Source organism: Oryzias latipes, chromosome 6 (assembly GCF_053564925.1).
Source record: "Oryzias latipes strain Hd-rR chromosome 6, Olatipes_Hd-rR_3.1".
Classification (NCBI taxonomy): domain Eukaryota; kingdom Metazoa; phylum Chordata; class Actinopteri; order Beloniformes; family Adrianichthyidae; genus Oryzias; species Oryzias latipes.
This window is the reverse complement of record NC_136242.1, coordinates 12,799,520-12,820,857: the sequence shown is the minus strand read 5'-3', so window position 1 is coordinate 12,820,857 and position 21,338 is coordinate 12,799,520. Positions and strand designations below refer to the sequence as shown.

The window sequence follows — 21,338 nt, the reverse complement described above, 5'->3', positions numbered from 1 at the left end:
TATTGCGTTTACAGCTGAGAACATTCAACCTTCTGGTGAAATTGTTTTGGCGCATGCAACAAGATAGTGAAGATTATCAGATAACAGCTCACTTGTGCAAATATGATGTCTGAAAGATTGTGCGAAATGGTGGCCATAAAAGCCGAAAGAGGCACTCGAATGTGACGGAAGATGAGATGTTTTCTGTGAAAGACAAGGTGAGGGTAAGCTTTGGGTCTAGAAACAGGGTGATTGTTGAGTGTGTCTTATGGGATTTTCATGATTTGCAGTGTGGGTTGGCTAATTGCTCATTTTAGCAATGTGGAAGTGACCAAAAGCCGAGCTAGCTAGGAGTCGAACCTAGAATCTTCTGATCCGTAGTCAGATGCGTTATCCATTGCGCCACTAGCCCCATGCGTTTGTATTCACGTGGCCCGCAGAGCGCAAAGATCCTCTTTTGCTTTTTCAGCCAATGAAAGGCAAAGGTCCATTTGCCAAAGAAAAAAGACAGTCAGCCCACCTTAAGTGAAAGCTCTTCCTTCGAGCCGGAATTGAACCAACGACCTAAGGATACCTGTCCCGCTTCATCTACAGTCCTCCGCTCTACCATCTGAGCTATCAAAGGGAATGGAGCAGTAGTTTTCCAGGCCTCTTTATGGATATATCATGTCCCACAGACTCCTTGAAAGGGACCCATTGTGACTCAGGCCTTCTGCTAACAGGGGATGCTAGTGCGACACTGAACCATCAAAGGCAAGATTTGGTGAAATGTCTTGTCTTGAGCAAGCATCTGTGACTTGGTGTACCTTGATAACATCACTCCCTATATGCAGTTTAGCTAATTTGGTTCTTAGTTCTTGCTAGTCATTGATGTTTTTCCCCTATCCCAAGGTTGTGCTAAAGAGAGGTGTAAGCCTCTGTCTCCTTCATCCAATGCAGCTTGCTGAGGAATTCTGTGTCCATACAAACATTTTTCAATGATCTTTTTGCAAAGAATTGGCATGTTTCATAATGATTGCTGAACATTGACAGGCACGTTAAGAACTACTCATTTAAGGATCATCAAACACCTTTAGTGATTCTTAGCAACCAATTCCTGGTGGAGTAACTGAAGCTTATTGGGGGGGGGGCTTGGAAGATGACCAGAGCACCATTTTACTTGTGCAATGGCACAACAAACAAATAGCTTAACTGAAATCATACTGACAGCTTCAGTCAAGTCATCGCCCGACGTGTGGCTCGAACCCACGACCCTGAGATTAAGAGTCTCATGCTCTACCGACTGAGCTAGCCAGGCATGAAAGTCTTTCACAGCCCTTGAAGAAAAAAAAACAAGGTACTAATCCAATGAGATGTGAACGACACATCTATTGCGTTTACAGCTGAGTACATTCAACCTTCTGGTGAAATTGTTTTGGCGCATGCAACAAGATAGCGAAGATTATCAGATAACAGCTCACTTGTGCAAATATGATGTCTGAAAGATTGTGCAAAATGGTGGCCATAAAAGCCGAAAGAGGCACTCGAATGTGACGGAAGATGAGATGTTTTCTGTGAAAGACAAGGTGAGGGTAAGCTTTGGGTCTAGAAACAGGGTGATTGTTGAGTGTGTCTTATGGGATTTTCATGATTTGCAGTGTGGGTTGGCTAATTGCTCATTTTAGCAATGTGGAAGTGACCAAAAGCCGAGCTAGCTAGGAGTCGAACCTAGAATCTTCTGATCCGTAGTCAGATGCGTTATCCATTGCGCCACTAGCCCCATGCGTTTGTATTCACGTGGCCCGCAGAGCGCAAAGATCCTCTTTTGCTTTTTCAGCCAATGAAAGGCAAAGGTCCATTTGCCAAAGAAAAAAGACAGTCAGCCCACCTTAAGTGAAAGCTCTTCCTTCGAGCCGGAATTGAACCAGCGACCTAAGGATACCTGTCCCGCTTCATCTACAGTCCTCCGCTCTACCATCTGAGCTATCGAAGGGAATGGAGCAGTAGTTTTCCAGGCCTCTTTATGGATATACCATGTCCCACAGACTCCTTGAAAGGGACCCATTGTGACTCAGGCCTTCTGCTAACAGGGGATGCTAGTGCGACACTGAACCATCAAAGGCAAGATTTGGTGAAATGTCTTGTCTTGAGCAAGCATCTGTGACTTGGTGTACCTTGATAACATCACTCCCTATATGCAGTTTAGCTAATTTGGTTCTTAGTTCTTGCTAGTCATTGATGTTTTTCCCCTATCCCAAGGTTCTGCTAAAGAGAGGTGTAAGCCTCTGTCTCCTTCATCCAATGCAGCTTGCTGAGGAATTCTGTGTCCATACAAACATTTTTCAATGATCTTTTTGCAAAGAATTGGCATGTTTCATAATGATTGCTGAACATTGACAGGCACGTTAAGAACTACTCATTTAAGGATCATCAAACACCTTTAGTGATTCTTAGCAACCAATTCCTGGTGGAGTAACTGAAGCTTATTGGGGGGGGGGGGGGGGGGGGGGGGCTTGGAGGATGACCAGAGCACCATTTTACTTGTGCAATGGCACAACAAACAAATAGCTTAACTGAAATCATACTGACAGCTTCAGTCAAGTCATCGCCCGACGTGGGGCTCGAACCCACGACCCTGAGATTAAGAGTTTCATGCTCTACCGACTGAGCTAGCCAGGCATGAAAGTCTTTCAGAGCCCTTGAAGAAAAAAAAACAAGGTACTAATCCAATGAGATGTGAACGACACATCTATTGCGTTTACAGCTGAGTACGTTCAACCTTCTGGTGAAATTGTTTTGGCGCATGCAACAAGATAGCGAAGATTATCAGATAACAGCTCACTTGTGCAAATATGATGTCTGAAAGATTGTGCAAAATGGTGGCCATAAAAGCTGAAAGAGGCACTCGAATGTGACGGAAGATGAGATGTTTTCTGTGAAAGACAAGGTGAGGGTAAGCTTTGGGTCTAGAAACAGGGTGATTGTTGAGTGTGTCTTATGGGATTTTCATGATTTGCAGTGTGGGTTGGCTAATTGCTCATTTTAGCAATGTGTAAGTGACCAAAAGCCAAGCTAGCTAGGAGTCGAACCTAGAATCTTCTGATCCGTAGTCAGATGCATTATCCATTGCGCCACTAACCCCATGCGTTTGTATTCACATGGCCCGCAGAGCGCAAAGATCCTCTTTTGCTTTTTCAGCCAATGAAAGGCAAAGGTCCATTTGCCAAAGAAAAAAGACAGTCAGCCCACCTTAAGTGAAAGCTCTTCCTTGGAGCCGGAATTGAACCAGCGACCTAAGGATACCTGTCCCGCTTCATCTACAGTCCTCCGCTCTACCATCTGAGCTATCGAAGGGAATGGAGCAGTAGTTTTCCAGGCCTCTTTATGGATATACCATGTCCCACAGACTCCTTGAAAGGGACCCATTGTGACTCAGGCCTTCTGCTAACAGGGGATGCTAGTGCGACACTGAACCATCAAAGGCAAGATTTGGTGAAATGTCTTGTCTTGAGCAAGCATCTGTGACTTGGTGTACCTTGATAACATCACTCCCTATATGCAGTTTAGCTAATTTGGTTCTTAGTTCTTGCTAGTCATTGATGTTTTTCCCCTATCCCAAGGTTCTGCTAAAGAGAGGTGTAAGCCTCTGTCTCCTTCATCCAATGCAGCTTGCTGAGGAATTCTGTGTCCATACAAACATTTTTCAATGATCTTTTTGCAAAGAATTGGCATGTTTCATAATGATTGCTGAACATTGACAGGCACGTTAAGAACTACTCATTTAAGGATCATCAAACACCTTTAGTGATTCTTAGCAACCAATTCCTGGTGGAGTAACTGAAGCTTATTGTGGGGGGGGCTTGGAAGATGACCAGGGGCCTCATTTATAAACGTTGCGTACGCACAAAAGAAGGCGTACGCCACTCTCTACGCAATAGTTGAGATTTATAAAAAGCAAACTTGACGGGAAAATGTGCGGTCCTTCACGCAAGCTCTGACCCAGGCGTACGCACAAAAACGGGTGAAATGAGAAACGGCGACACCGTCGGCAGATGTAAGAAACACGTGAAAGTGAAAATGACGATCCTGCCTCTCAGAAATAACATGAAGACTTCACAAAGCAAGTCTTACAATTAACAGCCTACACGAACACGAACACGTTTGATCGATCAGCAGTGAAACAAATAAAAAAATCAAACGAAAATTACAACCGAAATTCAAATGAACACATATTTGCAAAAAGAAAAGTGACACATGTTCTGCAATATTGGCATGTTGTGCAATTCATCCTCATAAATAATATAAATAATATAGTTAACAGAACGAAATAATGTACACAACTGATATTCCCGTCAATGTGTCCGTCTGGCGGAGCAGATATAGGAGCAATCAGACAGACAGATGGATAGATAGAGAGAGATGCATTAATTCTCCACTGGGGAAAGTTGTTTTCATAGTAAAATATTTCTTCATAAGCTACAGAATTATGGTATGCATGCATATGCCTTTAGTTTGTTTTATTTTTCATAAAACAATGTATGGCGTATGTCTCAACCATTCAGAAAGCAACAAGAAATTACATTTGCGCTGATCAATTTCCCATTTCCACGTCGATTATTCCCGACATCTGTAGCTTTTCAGATGTAATTAAATGGATGGAAATAAAATGCCCCATCACAATGCGTAATGACGCACAATGGCTGATCTTGCGCTCTTAGAAGATGTGGCAAATGGAAGAATTCGGAGTGAACGTATCTTTAGACAGCAAGGAGACTTGTTGGCAAACGAGGACGAGTGGCTTATGAGCCGGTTCCGACTTCCTCTGCGGGCTTTTGGGGGTGTGTCACCCCGTGCATCTGGCGCGTCGGTGTCCCCCTCCGCCTCAGTCACCACTCCACTTAAAAGGGATTCCCCAATTATTGCCGCCAGTCTCTCATCAGGAGGGGTCAGCTCCGGTGTCCCCCCCCCCCCCACACCCGTGTCTGCCAGGGGTGTGTGTGTGGGGGGGGGGGGGAGGGGGGGGTGGTACAGCGCTAGACGTTTTTTTGCTTTGACTTTGATGTCCGACCTTTTCTTTTTTATTTCGGCCACGGTCCGAGGTTGTGAGGCTGCAGCATTTTCGGCGTCTGCCGCCGTCTGCCGCTCACGTGCCTTTTTGGCATTATTAATGCCCACACTGTGTCCTCCAAACAACATTATTCTCCTCTTTTCCACCTCGCCAACGATAACTTCTACTTCACATTGAGTGAAGTTACGTTTTTTTGATTTTCTCTCCGTGTTTGGCATGATTTCGCAATCAATGAATATTCATTTGTGGGCGTTTCACGGACTATTTATGGGCAACTATGGGCGTGTGATGAGGCCGCAAAAGCTGCGCAGCATTTAGAATTGGTTGTGATTTATTAAGGGAAAGATGCGTAGGATGTGCGTGCGGAGGGTTTTATAACTCCGAATATTTCAGTGCGTACGCACGTCCTATGTTTCATCCGTACGCCACTTCTGACGCAAATCCTACGCAAAGTTTTATAAATGAGGCCCCAGAGCACCATTTTACTTGTGCAATGGCACAACAAACAAATAGCTTAACTGAAATCATACTGACAGCTTCAGTCAAGTCATCGCCCGACGTGGGGCTCGAACCCACGACCCTGAGATTAAGAGTCTCATGCTCTACCGACTGCGCCAAGGACTGCGCCCATCAGTCGAGGTAAAGCTTTCAAGTTTTGTAGGAACGCATGCAGAGGCCGCGGGTTCGAACCCCGCACCGGACGCGTTCGAACTGGTTTTTTTTTTGGCCTCGTGGCTTTCTTAACCTCTTCTGCCAAGTTTGCCAGGCCTCATAGCAAATGAGATTTGTTAATAATAAAGTTATAAACTATATGACATTAATAATGGAATTATAAACTATATGAAAATTAAGATTTTTTTTCACCTTTTTGTAACAGTGACTTTATTTTTTTATATTTATATTCACCCTATTTGTTGGTCATTTCATTCTGTAATTTGAAGTTAGATTCCTTTAGACTGGAGTTTGAAGAGAAAATGAATTTAAATTTCTATTTATTTGAAAACATTATAGAGATTGACAATAAAGTTTGCTTTGAATCTTGAAACAAAATGAATTGTCTAATTAATGTACTACAGCAGCATAACAATATAATTATTTGTGTAAAAACAACTACAGATGTAATGTATTGACAATCTTCTAAAATCTGACTGTTGATTTAAAAGATGAACACAAATTAAAATACTCAAGTGCTCATGTAAAAGTTCTTTAATGCAAATACCTCCGTAAATGGCATCCATATGACAGTTTTCTATCCAAAAATTCAATTATTATATTTTGATCAAATACTGAAATATTGAAATAGCAAATTTAAATGACAAATACAACTCAAAGCTTAAAAAACACAATAATTCTTACAGAAAACACCAACAAAATATTATAGAAAAAATATATAAAAGATGGTATCATCATTACAATGTTTAACTTTAGAAAAAACAAAATCTATATAGAAAAGCACAAAAATAAACCAATATAAAACAATAGGTGCTTTGGGATGTGCAAATTTTTCTGTGCAAGGACTGCTCTGTTTGTGGTGGTGCTGGTGGTGGTCCTTTTAAACAAGAACGACAACTTGAAGCTTAAAAAACACAATAACTCTTACAGAAAAAAAAACAACAAAATAGTATAGAAAACATATATAAAAGATGGTGTCATCATTACAATGTTTAAAAAATTATATAAACCAGTATAAAACATTAGGTGCTTTGGATGTGCAAGTTTTTCTGTGCAAGGACTGCTTTTTGTTTAAAGTGGTGGTGCTGGTGGTGGTGGGTCATTTCCTCTCTTTTTTTTCCCATATCCACGCTTCTGTAGCTCAGCCCTCCAATTGTCAAATGACTGAGTCTCTGTTGCTTCACAAAACCAGTTCCCAAAGTACTGACGGTGGGATGGTGGCTGTCTGTTTCCACCGCATTTGCTGCACGTTATGGTTTCTGTTTTTTTTATGTATTTCCTTTTCATAATACCCATTTTTTCTGCTTCCATTTTCCTCTTTCGGTATTGTTGTGTCGTGTATGGAAAGAGGATGAGGTGATGGCGGCACAGCAAGTATGATCGGCACGGCAGGAGGAGGAGGCAGGACAAAACTGAATGGGACATTTAAAACGGGAGGAACCAAAACCTGTGAGGTGGATCCTGATGGGATGATGAAGGGTGTAGAACTCAATTGGGGTGCTAGTGCCTGCAGCTGTGGCTTTGCCTTAAGTTTTGCCTCCCCAGCAGTGTTGGGCGGAAGCACAAAAATGTGCGGCTGAGCTGAGGTCCCCACCTGTAAAGGTGTTCCTTTCTGGAGTGGATCTGGAAGTTTTTCTGTAGCTGCCATGGAAGCAGCAGGTTGTGGGATGCCCTGGTTTAAAATGAGTTTTTCTTGTGCCCGGCACCGCCTGCTGTACCTGTAAATATGTGCAAAACGAAAAGGTTCAACAATAGAATCAAAACAGGGTAACAGCTCCAGCTGCCTTTGTGTTTATAAGATGCAAGACAAATGAAAAAGCCCCCCCTACTATTGTTTGATCCTATTTTTTGATTAAACTGTTTTGATTTTCCTCTATGCATTCTGGAGGATACAGCTTCTTATATTTTTCTGTTTGATGTTGTTGAAAATGTATTCATAAAGACTGAAAATGTCATGTATTAAAATCATTCTAATTTACTTACCATTGTGTGACTGTAGCAGCATTTACTTCTGGGAGCTGGATGGTGGTCTCGCTCATAATTCTGGCATTTGAGACGACACACTCTCTAATCGTCCTGTACATTCGCACCACCATAGTGAACCGAGAAACCTTCTTCCCTTCGCATCGGACGGCGTTTGGGTACAAGGCACAGAGTCTCACAAAGATGGCCTCTGACACTCGGTTGCAGTCTGGCCACTGTGCAGGACTGTGAGCCCCGATAAAACACCTGAATGAAAAAAGAGGGGGAAAAGTAAGGACAAAAAAACAAGGATATATGATTTAAAGTGTTATTTTAAAACCAAACATTTTGTTTTGTGTCACTTCTTTTGGTGGCTCAGCTCTTGTGTTTTTGGTCTACTCACCTTTTTGTGCTTTCGACGCCGGGGGCTACAATTTTTTTGGTTGCTCTAAATCTACCCTGCTTCAGGTGGGCTTGGTGACGCTGGGAGTAAAACGTTTTTTGTTTGTCATAATCCCCCAATGACTGCCACAGGGAAACGATCCGGTTTGACTCCTCTGCAGTCACCACAAGGTTATTGTGCCGGAGGCCGACCAAGAAATCAGCCAGCTCCTGCACGGCCCCATAACCCTCCACGTTGTCAGGGCCGACAGAATCCTATAAAACAAGAACAACAATTAGTGAATCAAATTAAAAGAAAAAAGACATTTATGCTTTTGAAAAGAACTTAGTCTTACGTCACATGAAGAGTCCAACTGTTGAGGGGTTGCTGGCAGATCTGTTTTGGAGGCTGTAAAAGAAAAAAGCAAATCCCTTAATAAACAGTAACATGATAAATCCTTATAATGAAAGCACTCCTAGACCTTTTTCCCATTTGCAAAACAAAATACCGGTAAATAAATAAAAAACATACATACTACTTTACTTTTTCTTTTTTCAATAGAAAAGTTGAACTAAACTCACTGCTCTGTTCAGCGGGGGATAAGACACAAGGGGGAACAGAGGTGGTGGCGGAAGGTGATGAAGAGGGAGATGGTGATGTAGGTCCAGGCGCTGAGTGTGTCGCACTCGTTGAGGGACCCTCAGGAGGAGGAGGAGACCAAGAGGGGCCAGGCTGAGGGTCTGGAGCTGACAGACTGCTGGTGGGTGCCAAGGATGATGTTGAAGAGACTGTGAAGGTCCTCACTGGCTCCAAAGTGGCCACAGTGAAGTCTTCAAACTCTTCGGGTTCATTGAAACTGTCTTCAATCTCCATGTCCATTGTCTCCGACTCTTCAACAGCCTGTCTGTAATCTTGGAGAACTTTACCAGTTTGCTGGTAAAGGTACTCCACCCCCAGAAGTTCACCTGTAAAAGGCAAAGCACTCATTAGAAGAAGAAAAAGGTTTTGAAGTTCTTTTCAAAAAAATTGTGCATACCTGTGTATTTCCTTGGCCCAGTATAGGGAACAATTTCCTGGCCAAGGACCTCTTCAGACAAACTGTTAGCAGCATGCCGCAGGAGATGGTCGTAGGAGCATGGCTGCTGCTGCTTGTCTGATGTGGCGGCTACAGCGCGGTCTTCATTCCACCTGGCCAGCCCATCTAACAGGTAGGCCTGGAAGAAGACATCACTTGCCAGGGTGCCTGTAATATCAATGGAAAAAACAAAACAAAACACACGTTTCCACGCATAAATAAATATGGCTTTCAATATTTACAATATTTTAGGATTTTTGTGTTTCAAGGAAAGATAAAAGAACAACTTACCAGGGATGAACCTATTCAGGTGAAGATGAAAAGATTCAAGGGATGTTGAACCTCTGGCACAGCGGTATGTGGGCAAACGATGTCCTCCTTTCAGGATTGTTCCCGTCCTGGTGTACAGCTGGATGCCTGGGGGGTCCTGGATGCAGGCCACATGTTTTGCCTGAGCAGCTAAAATGCCAGCCATGCGTTCCGAGTTGATCAGAGGGACCCCCAGAGTGTCGCGGCCATTGTCCCCATCAAAAGCTTGGATGAGGCTTTTGATGAGAGCCAGAGTCTCCTGAGAGCCACGTGTCGTTCTCCTGCAGTGCAGGGCTAACTCACTGCGGCTAATGGACCGCAGCACGTCAGCATCTGAGGGATTGGTGAGCCTGGCAGAAAGTTCGGAGCGCTTTGCGATCTTGAGGGCTGTCAGATCTTCCTCATCCCACATAAAGAGACAGTGGCTGAGGCGCCTCATGAAGGATGCATACAGCTGGTGTGAATCAGTGGTGCAGCCCACCGAAAACCTTCTCATGAAGTGCCATATGTCCAGGCGGATGTGAAGGTCTTTCCACTTCTGGAACATTCGCCGAAGAAGCGTGTTTCCACAGCAGTCTCTGTCGACGTAAAGCACTTCAGGGGGAGGTACCCCAGCCACTGCATATCTCCTTATTAGCCCTTCGATCATTGGCCCCAAGCCAAAACCTTCGCTAGCAGTGAGCACAGACATTATTATTTGGCCGTGCTCATTGCCAACATTTGTTGCCCAGGTCGCTGTTCCAAAACCCCTTCCAGCCAGTTTCCGAGCCACTTTCTTGGTGGAGTCCAGCTTCAAGATGCGTCCATAAGTTGATGTCACTGAGGCCTTGACCTCAGTCAGCCTCTGGAGAACATCTTGGGCGTAGACCTGCATCATCCACCTGTGCTTTGGAACAGTAGGCATTGGAGGGGGAGGTGAAAACGTGACTGGTCTTATGAGACCCTTTTCAACAGCCCCTTTGACTTGTTTACAGTCCGTCAGGTACTGGACAGTCTTCTTCAGCCACACTTCTGAATGACTCTCCTGCACCTTCTTCCTAATCTGGCTGCTGCTGTTTCCCAGACCCCTCTGGCGCATCAAAGTGACCACCCTCAGGTCACAGGCAAGCTTGGATGTGAGGATGCAGGGAAACTGCCCCCTGTGCCCCACATCCAGCTGGGAGACGATGGCATGGCTCCAGCTGATGACCTTTCTTTTGCATATTTTGCAAACTAAATATTCAGATGCCACAAAGTAAGTTATGTCCAGAGAAATAACTTGCCTGATCTTCTGATGAACACCAGATGAGGTCAGAAGCCCTTTGTGGCAATCTGAATGAGGACATGTCAGCTTGACTTGCCAGAGTTTTCGGGGCATCCAAAGGAAGAGGAGGCTGCCAAAATAGTCTTCGGGCTGAGGGACATTGGTGACGTGCAATGGGAATTGTGGAGGATACCACCACAGTCTGTCCACCCTGCTGAAGTCCAGTTCAGGATGTCCTTGCGCTGTCCATTTGAAAAGAGCTTTGGACATCCATCTCTGGTCCACCTCAGGCAGTGTGTGGAGCCAGCCGGCTGGAAGACACACTCTTTGTGCTGAAAGGAAAAAGAGAAGGTAAAAAGTCTATTAATAGAATTTGTGCATGGATAAAATTTAAAATTTCAGGGGACACTTAAACCTTAAAGCTTTTTCAGTCAGAGCAAATGCAAAAGGGTTTTGTTTAAATATATAAATAAAAATGTTGGTGTCAGTGGTGTGTGTGTGTGTGTTTTTTTTTTCTTTAAATGCATGCTTGAGTAAATACATAAAAAATTCTATATAAAATGTACATACTTGCTGAGTGAGATTTATCCCATCTGAGTGCTTCTGCCAGAAGCGTGCTGTCGTCCACTTCACTCGACACGGGTAGAAATGTGGTGGGAGTTTTTGGACCTGCAGCGGTGGAGAACTCCTCACTGGCTTTAGGGCCAAAGGCTGGTGGTGTCTGTGGAGGATTGATGGAGGTTTCCACAGTTGGGTGTGGGGAAGAGGGTCCTGCTACTGGGAGGGAGGAGGAGGAGGAGGAGGGGGAGGCTTCGAGGGTGAAGGGGGATCCTACAAGCGCAGGTGAGGAAGAAAGGGATCCAGCTGGCTTGTTTAAAGTTGTGGATGTGGAATGTGGCCGTGCATGTATCAAAGCTGAAAAACAACAACAACACAGCATTAACATCCACTGCCAATAAGATTTAATGTAACTCAGGGTTTGGAAAAAAAGAGAATTGTTTTCTTACAGGGTCTGACTTTAAATGGGGACGCCAGCCTTTTTACAGCTTTCTCAATGTTTTTGTCCTTGGCCAAATTACCCACTAATAGGGAAGAGAGAGACGCGGTGGAGATGGGCTGAGGAGTTTTGGGGTGTGATGGTGAACTGGGAGGTCTTGCAGCAGAAGGATTAGACGTTGATGGAGTCTGAAAAGAAGAGGATGCCATCGATGGTCCCGGCTGGCTGGACAAATTAGGCTGTGTCTTCTCTCGTGACCACTGCTCCTCTTTCATCGCCACAGCAGTTTTGGCAGATGGAAACATTTCCATGTATTCTCTGAAACTTTCTTTGTTGCTGGCATGATCCTTGGTGTCTTTACTACCCCCTGTTGGATCTCTCTTCATAGCAGCAACAAGGTAGGCAGCATAACCTAAAGCATTTTCCAGCAGCCATTTGAATGTCTGGCCCTGGAAAATACCAAACTGGATCTCAAAGAAGCCAAGAAGATGCTTTCTGTTGGAAAGATCTCCCTGATGATCCAGCAGGTTCTTTGTTGCCTTTTTCAGTACTGCTTCTGGGGACAAGGGCTTCATCCATGGCTTTCCTTTTTTTGCCTTCTTATAGGAATAGGCTTCAGATAAGTCTGACAAATTCAGAATGCCACTAGCCAGTCTTCTGAATCTGGGTTCCATCATAAAAGCTGAATGAATCAAATGAGAAAAGCAGATTGTAAACCATAAAATGAGCTGTGCAAACACAAGATGAAAAAATAAAATGCTACAGAAGGCTTTGATCCAGTTTTATTTGATTGGATGGATACTTGTATTACTTACTTTGATTTTTTTGTGTGTTCTTAAATACCAATTGCTTGTTTTTTGCGGAATGTTATTAATTTAAATTATTATTAATTATTATTATTATTAATTACTATTATTCTAAACATTAAACACAACAAAAGAAAATAACATATTGCAAAGCTTGAGGACAACAGTCTGACTCATTCCCGAAATAATTCATTCATAAATTTTTCTTGTGTTTAATAATAAAAACAACAAAAATAACTTTGAACAAATAAAAGTATTCGTGTGCATGTGTTAAAGTACTCGCTAGTAAAACATGCGGCCGAAAGGCAAATAACAAACACAAAGAAGCAGCAATCGACACGTAAAAAGTCCGGTTATTATTCATATTTGAGCAGCTGATGCTCTGATTTTATTTTTGGCCTGACGTTTTCAATACAGTAAATGACCAACGTGAAAAACACCGCTGCTTGCTAAAAGTTCGGTTACACATTTCAGCTAGCCTAGCTTTCAGACGATTAAAAAAGATTTACTTGTTATTTTACTACACGGTCAGTGGAAAAACCCCGCTGGTTGAACAACAACAATGGAGGACACTTACTGTAAATGACCAAAGGAAAACAACCTTTCTAGCGGAGTACGACAGGTAATACCATCAGCAAAAACGTGTTATTACGATAGCACAAACATTTAAAATTAAATTTCACAATGACAACTCCGTACTTACTGTGAAAAGTCGTGATCAGCGTTGAAAACGGGATCAAATCTTGCTCCGACACTTTTAGCGATGTTCACAGATGCAAATGAAGCGCTCTAGCCCCATGCGTTTGTATTCACGTGGCCCGCAGAGCGCAAAGATCCTCTTTTGCTTTTTCAGCCAATGAAAGGCAAAGGTCCATTTGCCAAAGAAAAAAGACAGTCAGCCCACCTTAAGTGAAAGCTCTTCCTTCGAGCCGGAATTGAACCAGTGACCTAAGGATACCTGTCCCGCTTCATCTACAGTCCTCCGCTCTACCATCTGAGCTATCGAAGGGAATGGAGCAGTAGTTTTCCAGGCCTCTTTATGGATATACCATGTCCCACAGACTCCTTGAAAGGGACCCATTGTGACTCAGGCCTTCTGCTAACAGGGGATGCTAGTGCGACACTGAACCATCAAAGGCAAGTTTTGGTGAAATGTCTTGTCTTGAGCAAGCATCTGTGACTTGGTGTACCTTGATAACATCACTCCCTATATGCAGTTTAGCTAATTTGGTTCTTAGTTCTTGCTAGTCATTGATGTTTTTCCCCTATCCCAAGGTTGTGCTAAAGAGAAGTGTAAGCCTCTGTCTCCTTCATCCAATGCAGCTTGCTGAGGAATTCTGTGTCCATACAAACATTTTTCAATGATCTTTTTGCAAAGAATTGGCATGTTTCATAATGATTGCTGAACATTGACAGGCACGTTAAGAACTACTCATTTAAGGATCATCAAACACCTTTAGTGATTCTTAGCAACCAATTCCTGGTGGAGTAACTGAAGCTTATTGGGGGGGGGGGGGCTTGGAAGATGACCAGAGCACCATTTTACTTGTGCAATGGCACAACAAACAAATAGCTTAACTGAAATCATACTGACAGCTTCAGTCAAGTCATCGCCCGACGTGGGGCTCGAACCCACGACCCTGAGATTAAGAGTCTCATGCTCTACCGACTGAGCTAGCCAGGCATGAAAGTCTTTCAGAGCCCTTGAAGAAAAAAAAACAAGGTACTAATCCAATGAGATGTGAACGACACATCTATTGCGTTTACAGCTGAGTACATTCAACCTTCTGGTGAAATTGTTTTGGCGCATGCAACAAGATAGTGAAGATTATCAGATAACAGCTCACTTGTGCAAATATGATGTCTGAAAGATTGTGCAAAATGGTGGCCATAAAAGCCGAAAGAGGCACTCGAATGTGACGGAAGATGAGATGTTTTCTGTGAAAGACAAGGTGAGGGTAAGCTTTGGGTCTAGAAACAGGGTGATTGTTGAGTGTGTCTTATGGGATTTTCATGATTTGCAGTGTGGGTTGGCTAATTGCTCATTTTAGCAATGTGGAAGTGACCAAAAGCCGAGCTAGCTAGGAGTCGAACCTAGAATCTTCTGATCCGTAGTCAGATGCGTTATCCATTGCGCCACTAGCCCCATGCGTTTGTATTCACGTGGCCCGCAGAGCGCAAAGATCCTCTTTTGCTTTTTCAGCCAATGAAAGGCAAAGGTCCATTTGCCAAAGAAAAAAGACAGTCAGCCCACCTTAAGTGAAAGCTCTTCCTTCGAGCCGGAATTGAACCAACGACCTAAGGATACCTGTCCCGCTTCATCTACAGTCCTCCGCTCTACCATCTGAGCTATCGAAGGGAATGGAGCAGTAGTTTTCCAGGCCTCTTTATGGATATACCATGTCCCACAGACTCCTTGAAAGGGACCCATTGTGACTCAGGCCTTCTGCTAACAGGGGATGCTAGTGCGACACTGAACCATCAAAGGCAAGATTTGGTGAAATGTCTTGTCTTGAGCAAGCATCTGTGACTTGGTGTACCTTGATAACATCACTCCCTATATGCAGTTTAGCTAATTTGGTTCTTAGTTCTTGCTAGTCATTGATGTTTTTCCCCTATCCCAAGGTTCTGCTAAAGAGAGGTGTAAGCCTCTGTCTCCTTCATCCAATGCAGCTTGCTGAGGAATTCTGTGTCCATACAAACATTTTTCAATGATCTTTTTGCAAAGAATTGGCATGTTTCATAATGATTGCTGAACATTGACAGGCACGTTAAGAACTACTCATTTAAGGATCATCAAACACCTTTAGTGATTCTTAGCAACCAATTCCTGGTGGAGTAACTGAAGCTTATTGTGGGGGGGGGGGGGCTTGGAGGATGACCAGAGCACCATTTTACTTGTGCAATGGCACAACAAACAAATAGCTTAACTGAAATCATACTGACAGCTTCAGTCAAGTCATCGCCCGACGTGGGGCTCGAACCCACGACCCTGAGATTAAGAGTCTCATGCTCTACCGACTGAGCTAGCCAGGCATGAAAGTCTTTCAGAGCCCTTGAAGAAAAAAAAACAAGGTACTAATCCAATGAGATGTGAACGACACATCTATTGCGTTTACAGCTGAGTACATTCAACCTTCTGGTGAAATTGTTTTGGCGCATGCAACAAGATAGTGAAGATTATCAGATAACAGCTCACTTGTGCAAATATGATGTCTGAAAGATTGTGCAAAATGGTGGCCATAAAAGCCGAAAGAGGCACTCGAATGTGACGGAAGATGAGATGTTTTCTGTGAAAGACAAGGTGAGGGTAAGCTTTGGGTCTAGAAACAGGGTGATTGTTGAGTGTGTCTTATGGGATTTTCATGATTTGCAGTGTGGGTTGGCTAATTGCTCATTTTAGCAATGTGGAAGTGACCAAAAGCCGAGCTAGCTAGGAGTCGAACCTAGAATCTTCTGATCCGTAGTCAGATGCGTTATCCATTGCGCCACTAGCCCCATGCGTTTGTATTCACGTGGCCCGCAGAGCGCAAAGATCCTCTTTTGCTTTTTCAGCCAATGAAAGGCAAAGGTCCATTTGCCAAAGAAAAAAGACAGTCAGCCCACCTTAAGTGAAAGCTCTTCCTTCGAGCCGGAATTGAACCAACGACCTAAGGATACCTGTCCCGCTTCATCTACAGTCCTCCGCTCTACCATCTGAGCTATCGAAGGGAATGGAGCAGTAGTTTTCCAGGCCTCTTTATGGATATACCATGTCCCACAGACTCCTTGAAAGGGACCCATTGTGACTCAGGCCTTCTGCTAACAGGGGATGCTAGTGCGACACTGAACCATCAAAGGCAAGATTTGGTGAAATGTCTTGTCTTGAGCAAGCATCTGTGACTTGGTGTACCTTGATAACATCACTCCCTATATGCAGTTTAGCTAATTTGGTTCTTAGTTCTTGCTAGTCATTGATGTTTTTCCCCTATCCCAAGGTTCTGCTAAAGAGAGGTGTAAGCCTCTGTCTCCTTCATCCAATGCAGCTTGCTGAGGAATTCTGTGTCCATACAAACATTTTTCAATGATCTTTTTGCAAAGAATTGGCATGTTTCATAATGATTGCTGAACATTGACAGGCACGTTAAGAACTACTCATTTAAGGATCATCAAACACCTTTAGTGATTCTTAGCAACCAATTCCTGGTGGAGTAACTGAAGCTTATTGTGGGGGGGGGGGGGGGGGGCTTGGAGGATGACCAGAGCACCATTTTACTTGTGCAATGGCACAACAAACAAATAGCTTAACTGAAATCATACTGACAGCTTCAGTCAAGTCATCGCCCGACGTGGGGCTCGAACCCACGACCCTGAGATTAAGAGTCTCATGCTCTACCGACTGAGCTAGCCAGGCATGAAAGTCTTTCAGAGCCCTTGAAGAAAAAAAAACAAGGTACTAATCCAATGAGATGTGAACGACACATCTACTGCGTTTACAGCTGAGTACATTCAACTTTCTGGTGAAATTGTTTTGGCGCATGCAACAAGATAGCGAAAATTATCAGATAACAGCTCACTTGTGCAAATATGATGTCTGAAAGATTGTACAAAATGGTGGCCATAAAAGCCGAAAGAGGCACTCGAATGTGAAGGAAGATGAGATCTTTTCTGTGAAAGACAAGGTGAGGGTAAGCTTTGGGTCTAGAAACAGGGTGATTGTTGAGTGTGTCTTATGGGATTTTCATGATTTGCAGTGTGGGTTGGCTAATTGCTCATTTTAGCAATGTGGAAGTGACCAAAAGCCAGGTTAGCTAGGAGTCGAACCTAGACTCTTCTGATCCGTAGTCAGATGCGTTATCCATTGCGCCACTAGCCCCATGCGTTTGTATTCACGTGGCCCGCAGAGCGCAAAGATCCTCTTTTGCTTTTTCAGCCAATGAAAGGCAAAGGTCCATTTGCCAAAGAAAAAAGACAGTCAGCCCACCTTAAGTGAAAGCTCTTCCTTCGAGCCGGAATTGAACCAGCGACCTAAGGATACCTGTCCCGCTTCATCTACAGTCCTCCGCTCTGCCATCTGAGCTATCGAAGGGAATGGAGCAGTAGTTTTCCAGGCCTCTTTATGGATATACCATGTCCCACAGACTCCTTGAAAGGGACCCATTGTGACTCAGGCCTTCTGCTAACAGGGGATGCTAGTGCGACACTGAACCATCAAAGGCAAGATTTGGTGAAATGTCTTGTCTTGAGCAAGCATCTGTGACTTGGTGTACCTTGATAACATCACTCCCTATATGCAGTTTAGCTAATTTGGTTCTTAGTTCTTGCTAGTCATTGATGTTTTTCCCCTATCCCAAGGTTCTGCTAAAGAGAGGTGTAAGCCTCTGTCTCCTTCATCCAATGCAGCTTGCTGAGGAATTCTGTGTCCATACAAACATTTTTCAATGATCTTTTTGCAAAGAATTGGCATGTTTCATAATGATTGCTGAACATTGACAGGCACGTTAAGAACTACTCATTTAAGGATCATCAAACACCTTTAGTGATTCTTAGCAACCAATTCCTGGTGGAGTAGCTGAAGCTTTTTGTGGGGGGGGGGGGGGGGGGGGGGGCTTGGAAGATGACCAGAGCACCATTTTACTTGTGCAATGGCACAACAAACAAATAGCTTAACTGAAATCATACTGACAGCTTCAGTCAAGTCATCGCCCGACGTGGGGCTCGAACCCACGACCCTGAGATTAAGAGTCTCATGCTCTACCGACTGAGCTAGCCAGGCATGAAAGTCTTTCAGAGCCCTTGAAGAAAAAAAAACAAGGTACTAATCCAATGAGATGTGAACGACACATCTATTGCGTTTACAGCTGAGTACATTCAACTTTCTGGTGAAATTGTTTTGGCGCATGCAACAAGATAGTGAAGATTATCAGATAACAGCTCACTTGTGCAAATATGATGTCTGAAAGATTGTGCAAAATGGTGGCCATAAAAGCCGAAAGAGGCACTCGAATGTGACGGAAGATGAGATGTTTTCTGTGAAAGACAAGGTGAGGGTAAGCTTTGGGTCTAGAAACAGGGTGATTGTTGAGTGTGTCTTATGGGATTTTCATGATCTGCAGTGTGGGTTGGCTAATTGCTCATTTTAGCAATGTGGAAGTGACCAAAAGCCGAGCTAGCTAGGAGTCGAACCTAGAATCTTCTGATCCGTAGTCAGATGCGTTATCCATTGCGCCACTAGCCCCATGCGTTTGTATTCACGTGGCCCGCAGAGCGCAAAGATCCTCTTTTGCTTTTTCAGCCAATGAAAGGCAAAGGTCCATTTGCCAAAGAAAAAAGACAGTCAGCCCACCTTAAGTGAAAGCTCTTCCTTCGAGCCGGAATTGAACCAACGACCTAAGGATACCTGTCCCGCTTCATCTACAGTCCTCCGCTCTGCCATCTGAGCTATCGAAGGGAATGGAGCAGTAGTTTTCCAGGCCTCTTTATGGATATACCATGTCCCACAGACTCCTTGAAAGGGACCCATTGTGACTCAGGCCTTCTGCTAACAGGGGATGCTAGTGCGACACTGAACCATCAAAGGCAAGATTTGGTGAAATGTCTTGTCTTGAGCAAGCATCTGTGACTTGGTGTACCTTGATAACATCACTCCCTATATGCAGTTTAGCTAATTTGGTTCTTAGTTCTTGCTAGTCATTGATGTTTTTCCCCTATCCCAAGGTTCTGCTAAAGAGAGGTGTAAGCCTCTGTCTCCTTCATCCAATGCAGCTTGCTGAGGAATTCTGTGTCCATACAAACATTTTTCAATGATCTTTTTGCAAAGAATTGGCATGTTTCATAATGATTGCTGAACATTGACAGGCACGTTAAGAACTACTCATTTAAGGATCATCAAACACCTTTAGTGATTCTTAGCAACCAATTCCTGGTGGAGTAGCTGAAGCTTTTTGTGGGGGGGGGGGGGGGGGGGGGGGGGGGGGCTTGGAAGATGACCAGAGCACCATTTTACTTGTGCAATGGCACAACAAACAAATAGCTTAACTGAAATCATACTGACAGCTTCAGTCAAGTCATCGCCCGACGTGGGGCTCGAACCCACGACCCTGAGATTAAGAGTCTCATGCTCTACCGACTGAGCTAGCCAGGCATGAAAGTCTTTCAGAGCCCTTGAAGAAAAAAAAAACAAGGTACTAATCCAATGAGATGTGAACGACACATCTATTGCGTTTACAGCTGAGTACATTCAACCTTCTGGTGAAATTGTTTTGGCGCATGCAACAAGATAGTGAAGATTATCAGATAACAGCTCACTTGTGCAAATATGATGTCTGAAAGATTGTGCAAAATGGTGGCCATAAAAGCCGAAAGAGGCACTCGAATGTGACGGAAGATGAGATGTTTTCTGTGAAAGACAAGGTGAGGGTAAGCTTTGGGTCTAGAAACAGGGTGATTGTTGAGTGTGTCTTATGGGATTTTCATGATTTGCAGTGTGGGTTGGCTAATTGCTCATTTTAGCAATGTGGAAGTGACCAAAAGCCGAGCTAGCTAGGAGTCGAACCTAGAATCTTCTGATCCGTAGTCAGATGCGTTATCCATTGCGCCACTAGCCCCATGCGTTTGTATTCACGTGGCCCGCAGAGCGCAAAGATCCTCTTTTGCTTTTTCAGCCAATGAAAGGCAAAGGTCCATTTGCCAAAGAAAAAAGACAGTCAGCCCACCTTCAGTGAAAGCTCTTCCTTTGAGCCGGAATTGAACCAACGACCTAAGGATACCTGTCCCGCTTCATCTACAGTCCTCCGCTCTACCATCTGAGCTATCGAAGGGAATGGAGCAGTAGTTTTCCAGGCCTCTTTATGGATATACCATGTCCCACAGACTCCTTGAAAGGGACCCATTGTGACTCAGGCCTTCTGCTAACAGGGGATGCTAGTGCGACACTGAACCATCAAAGGCAAGATTTGGTGAAATGTCTTGTCTTGAGCAAGCATCTGTGACTTGGTGTACCTTGATAACATCACTCCCTATATGCAGTTTAGCTAATTTGGTTCTTAGTTCTTGCTAGTCATTGATGTTTTTCCCCTATCCCAAGGTTCTGCTAAAGAGAGGTGTAAGCCTCTGTCTCCTTCATCCAATGCAGCTTGCTGAGGAATTCTGTGTCCATACAAACATTTTTCAATGATCTTTTTGCAAAGAATTGGCATGTTTCATAATGATTGCTGAACATTGACAGGCATGTTAAGAACTACTCATTTAAGGATCATCAAACACCTTTAGTGATTCTTAGCAACCAATTCCTGGTGGAGTAACTGAAGCTTTTTGTGGGGGGGGGGGGGGGGGGCTTGGAAGATGACCAGAGCACCATTTTACTTGTGCAATGGCACAACAAACAAATAGCTTAACTGAAATCATACTGACAGCTTCAGTCAAGTCATCGCCCGACGTGGGGCTCGAACCCACGACCCTGAGATTAAGAGTCTCATGCTCTACCGACTGAGCTAGCCAGGCATGAAAATTTTTCAGAGCCCTTGAAGAAAAAAAAACAAGGTACTAATCCAATGAGATGTGAACGACACATCTATTGCGTTTACAGCTGAGTACATTCAACCTTCTGGTGAAATTGTTTTGGCGCATGCAACAAGATAGCGAAGATTATCAGATAACAGCTCACTTGTGCAAATATGATGTCTGAAAGATTGTGCAAAATGGTGGCCATAAAAGCCGAAAGAGGCACTCGAATGTGACGGAAGATGAGATCTTTTCTGTGAAAGACAAGGTGAGGGTAAGCTTTGGGTCTAGAAACTGGGTGATTGTTGAGTGTGTCTTATGGGATTTTCATGATTTGCAGTGTGGGTTGGCTAATTGCTCATTTTAGCAATGTGGAAGTGACCAA

General features: G+C 43.9%; 1 protein-coding gene and 20 non-coding genes across 21 annotated transcripts; all 21 read right to left on the bottom strand.

The window, feature by feature from the left end:
- Positions 1 to 318: 318 nt before the first annotated feature.
- Positions 319 to 391, bottom strand: trnar-acg (transfer RNA arginine (anticodon ACG)). The gene has a single exon. It is a non-coding gene; the product is annotated as a tRNA-Arg (tRNA).
- Positions 392 to 1,203: 812 nt separating this feature from the next.
- On the bottom strand, positions 1,204 to 1,276 carry trnak-cuu (transfer RNA lysine (anticodon CUU)). Its single transcript has one exon. It is a non-coding gene; the product is annotated as a tRNA-Lys (tRNA).
- A 389-nt stretch (positions 1,277 to 1,665) lies between these two features.
- Positions 1,666 to 1,738, bottom strand: trnar-acg (transfer RNA arginine (anticodon ACG)). The gene has a single exon. It is a non-coding gene; the product is annotated as a tRNA-Arg (tRNA).
- A 124-nt stretch (positions 1,739 to 1,862) lies between these two features.
- On the bottom strand, positions 1,863 to 1,951 carry trnay-gua (transfer RNA tyrosine (anticodon GUA)). The gene is given in 2 exon segments: positions 1,863 to 1,898; positions 1,915 to 1,951. It is a non-coding gene; the product is annotated as a tRNA-Tyr (tRNA).
- Positions 1,952 to 2,564: 613 nt separating this feature from the next.
- Positions 2,565 to 2,637, bottom strand: trnak-cuu (transfer RNA lysine (anticodon CUU)). The gene has a single exon. It is a non-coding gene; the product is annotated as a tRNA-Lys (tRNA).
- A 2,939-nt stretch (positions 2,638 to 5,576) lies between these two features.
- trnak-cuu (transfer RNA lysine (anticodon CUU)) lies at positions 5,577 to 5,652 on the bottom strand. The gene has a single exon. It is a non-coding gene; the product is annotated as a tRNA-Lys (tRNA).
- Positions 5,653 to 6,225: 573 nt separating this feature from the next.
- LOC110013889 (uncharacterized) lies at positions 6,226 to 12,241 on the bottom strand. Its single transcript, XM_023959386.2, has 9 exons — positions 11,677 to 12,241; positions 11,240 to 11,584; positions 9,409 to 11,001; positions 9,079 to 9,285; positions 8,624 to 9,007; positions 8,398 to 8,450; positions 8,064 to 8,317; positions 7,682 to 7,927; positions 6,226 to 7,416 (listed from the first exon to the last, which is right to left on the bottom strand). Exons 1-9 carry the CDS (start codon positions 12,239 to 12,241, stop codon positions 6,879 to 6,881), a joined length of 4,185 nt encoding a protein of 1,394 aa, XP_023815154.2. The 3' UTR covers positions 6,226 to 6,878.
- A 1,842-nt stretch (positions 12,242 to 14,083) lies between these two features.
- trnak-cuu (transfer RNA lysine (anticodon CUU)) lies at positions 14,084 to 14,156 on the bottom strand. Its single transcript has one exon. It is a non-coding gene; the product is annotated as a tRNA-Lys (tRNA).
- Positions 14,157 to 14,545: 389 nt separating this feature from the next.
- trnar-acg (transfer RNA arginine (anticodon ACG)) lies at positions 14,546 to 14,618 on the bottom strand. Its single transcript has one exon. It is a non-coding gene; the product is annotated as a tRNA-Arg (tRNA).
- Positions 14,619 to 14,742: 124 nt separating this feature from the next.
- On the bottom strand, positions 14,743 to 14,831 carry trnay-gua (transfer RNA tyrosine (anticodon GUA)). Its single transcript is given in 2 exon segments — positions 14,743 to 14,778; positions 14,795 to 14,831. It is a non-coding gene; the product is annotated as a tRNA-Tyr (tRNA).
- Positions 14,832 to 15,435: 604 nt separating this feature from the next.
- Positions 15,436 to 15,508, bottom strand: trnak-cuu (transfer RNA lysine (anticodon CUU)). The gene has a single exon. It is a non-coding gene; the product is annotated as a tRNA-Lys (tRNA).
- A 389-nt stretch (positions 15,509 to 15,897) lies between these two features.
- On the bottom strand, positions 15,898 to 15,970 carry trnar-acg (transfer RNA arginine (anticodon ACG)). Its single transcript has one exon. It is a non-coding gene; the product is annotated as a tRNA-Arg (tRNA).
- Positions 15,971 to 16,094: 124 nt separating this feature from the next.
- Positions 16,095 to 16,183, bottom strand: trnay-gua (transfer RNA tyrosine (anticodon GUA)). The gene is given in 2 exon segments: positions 16,095 to 16,130; positions 16,147 to 16,183. It is a non-coding gene; the product is annotated as a tRNA-Tyr (tRNA).
- Positions 16,184 to 16,792: 609 nt separating this feature from the next.
- On the bottom strand, positions 16,793 to 16,865 carry trnak-cuu (transfer RNA lysine (anticodon CUU)). The gene has a single exon. It is a non-coding gene; the product is annotated as a tRNA-Lys (tRNA).
- Positions 16,866 to 17,254: 389 nt separating this feature from the next.
- trnar-acg (transfer RNA arginine (anticodon ACG)) lies at positions 17,255 to 17,327 on the bottom strand. The gene has a single exon. It is a non-coding gene; the product is annotated as a tRNA-Arg (tRNA).
- Positions 17,328 to 17,451: 124 nt separating this feature from the next.
- trnay-gua (transfer RNA tyrosine (anticodon GUA)) lies at positions 17,452 to 17,540 on the bottom strand. The gene is given in 2 exon segments: positions 17,452 to 17,487; positions 17,504 to 17,540. It is a non-coding gene; the product is annotated as a tRNA-Tyr (tRNA).
- Positions 17,541 to 18,154: 614 nt separating this feature from the next.
- On the bottom strand, positions 18,155 to 18,227 carry trnak-cuu (transfer RNA lysine (anticodon CUU)). Its single transcript has one exon. It is a non-coding gene; the product is annotated as a tRNA-Lys (tRNA).
- A 389-nt stretch (positions 18,228 to 18,616) lies between these two features.
- Positions 18,617 to 18,689, bottom strand: trnar-acg (transfer RNA arginine (anticodon ACG)). The gene has a single exon. It is a non-coding gene; the product is annotated as a tRNA-Arg (tRNA).
- Positions 18,690 to 19,522: 833 nt separating this feature from the next.
- trnak-cuu (transfer RNA lysine (anticodon CUU)) lies at positions 19,523 to 19,595 on the bottom strand. The gene has a single exon. It is a non-coding gene; the product is annotated as a tRNA-Lys (tRNA).
- Positions 19,596 to 19,985: 390 nt separating this feature from the next.
- Positions 19,986 to 20,058, bottom strand: trnar-acg (transfer RNA arginine (anticodon ACG)). The gene has a single exon. It is a non-coding gene; the product is annotated as a tRNA-Arg (tRNA).
- An 822-nt stretch (positions 20,059 to 20,880) lies between these two features.
- trnak-cuu (transfer RNA lysine (anticodon CUU)) lies at positions 20,881 to 20,953 on the bottom strand. The gene has a single exon. It is a non-coding gene; the product is annotated as a tRNA-Lys (tRNA).
- Between the last annotated feature and the right edge of the window lie 385 nt (positions 20,954 to 21,338).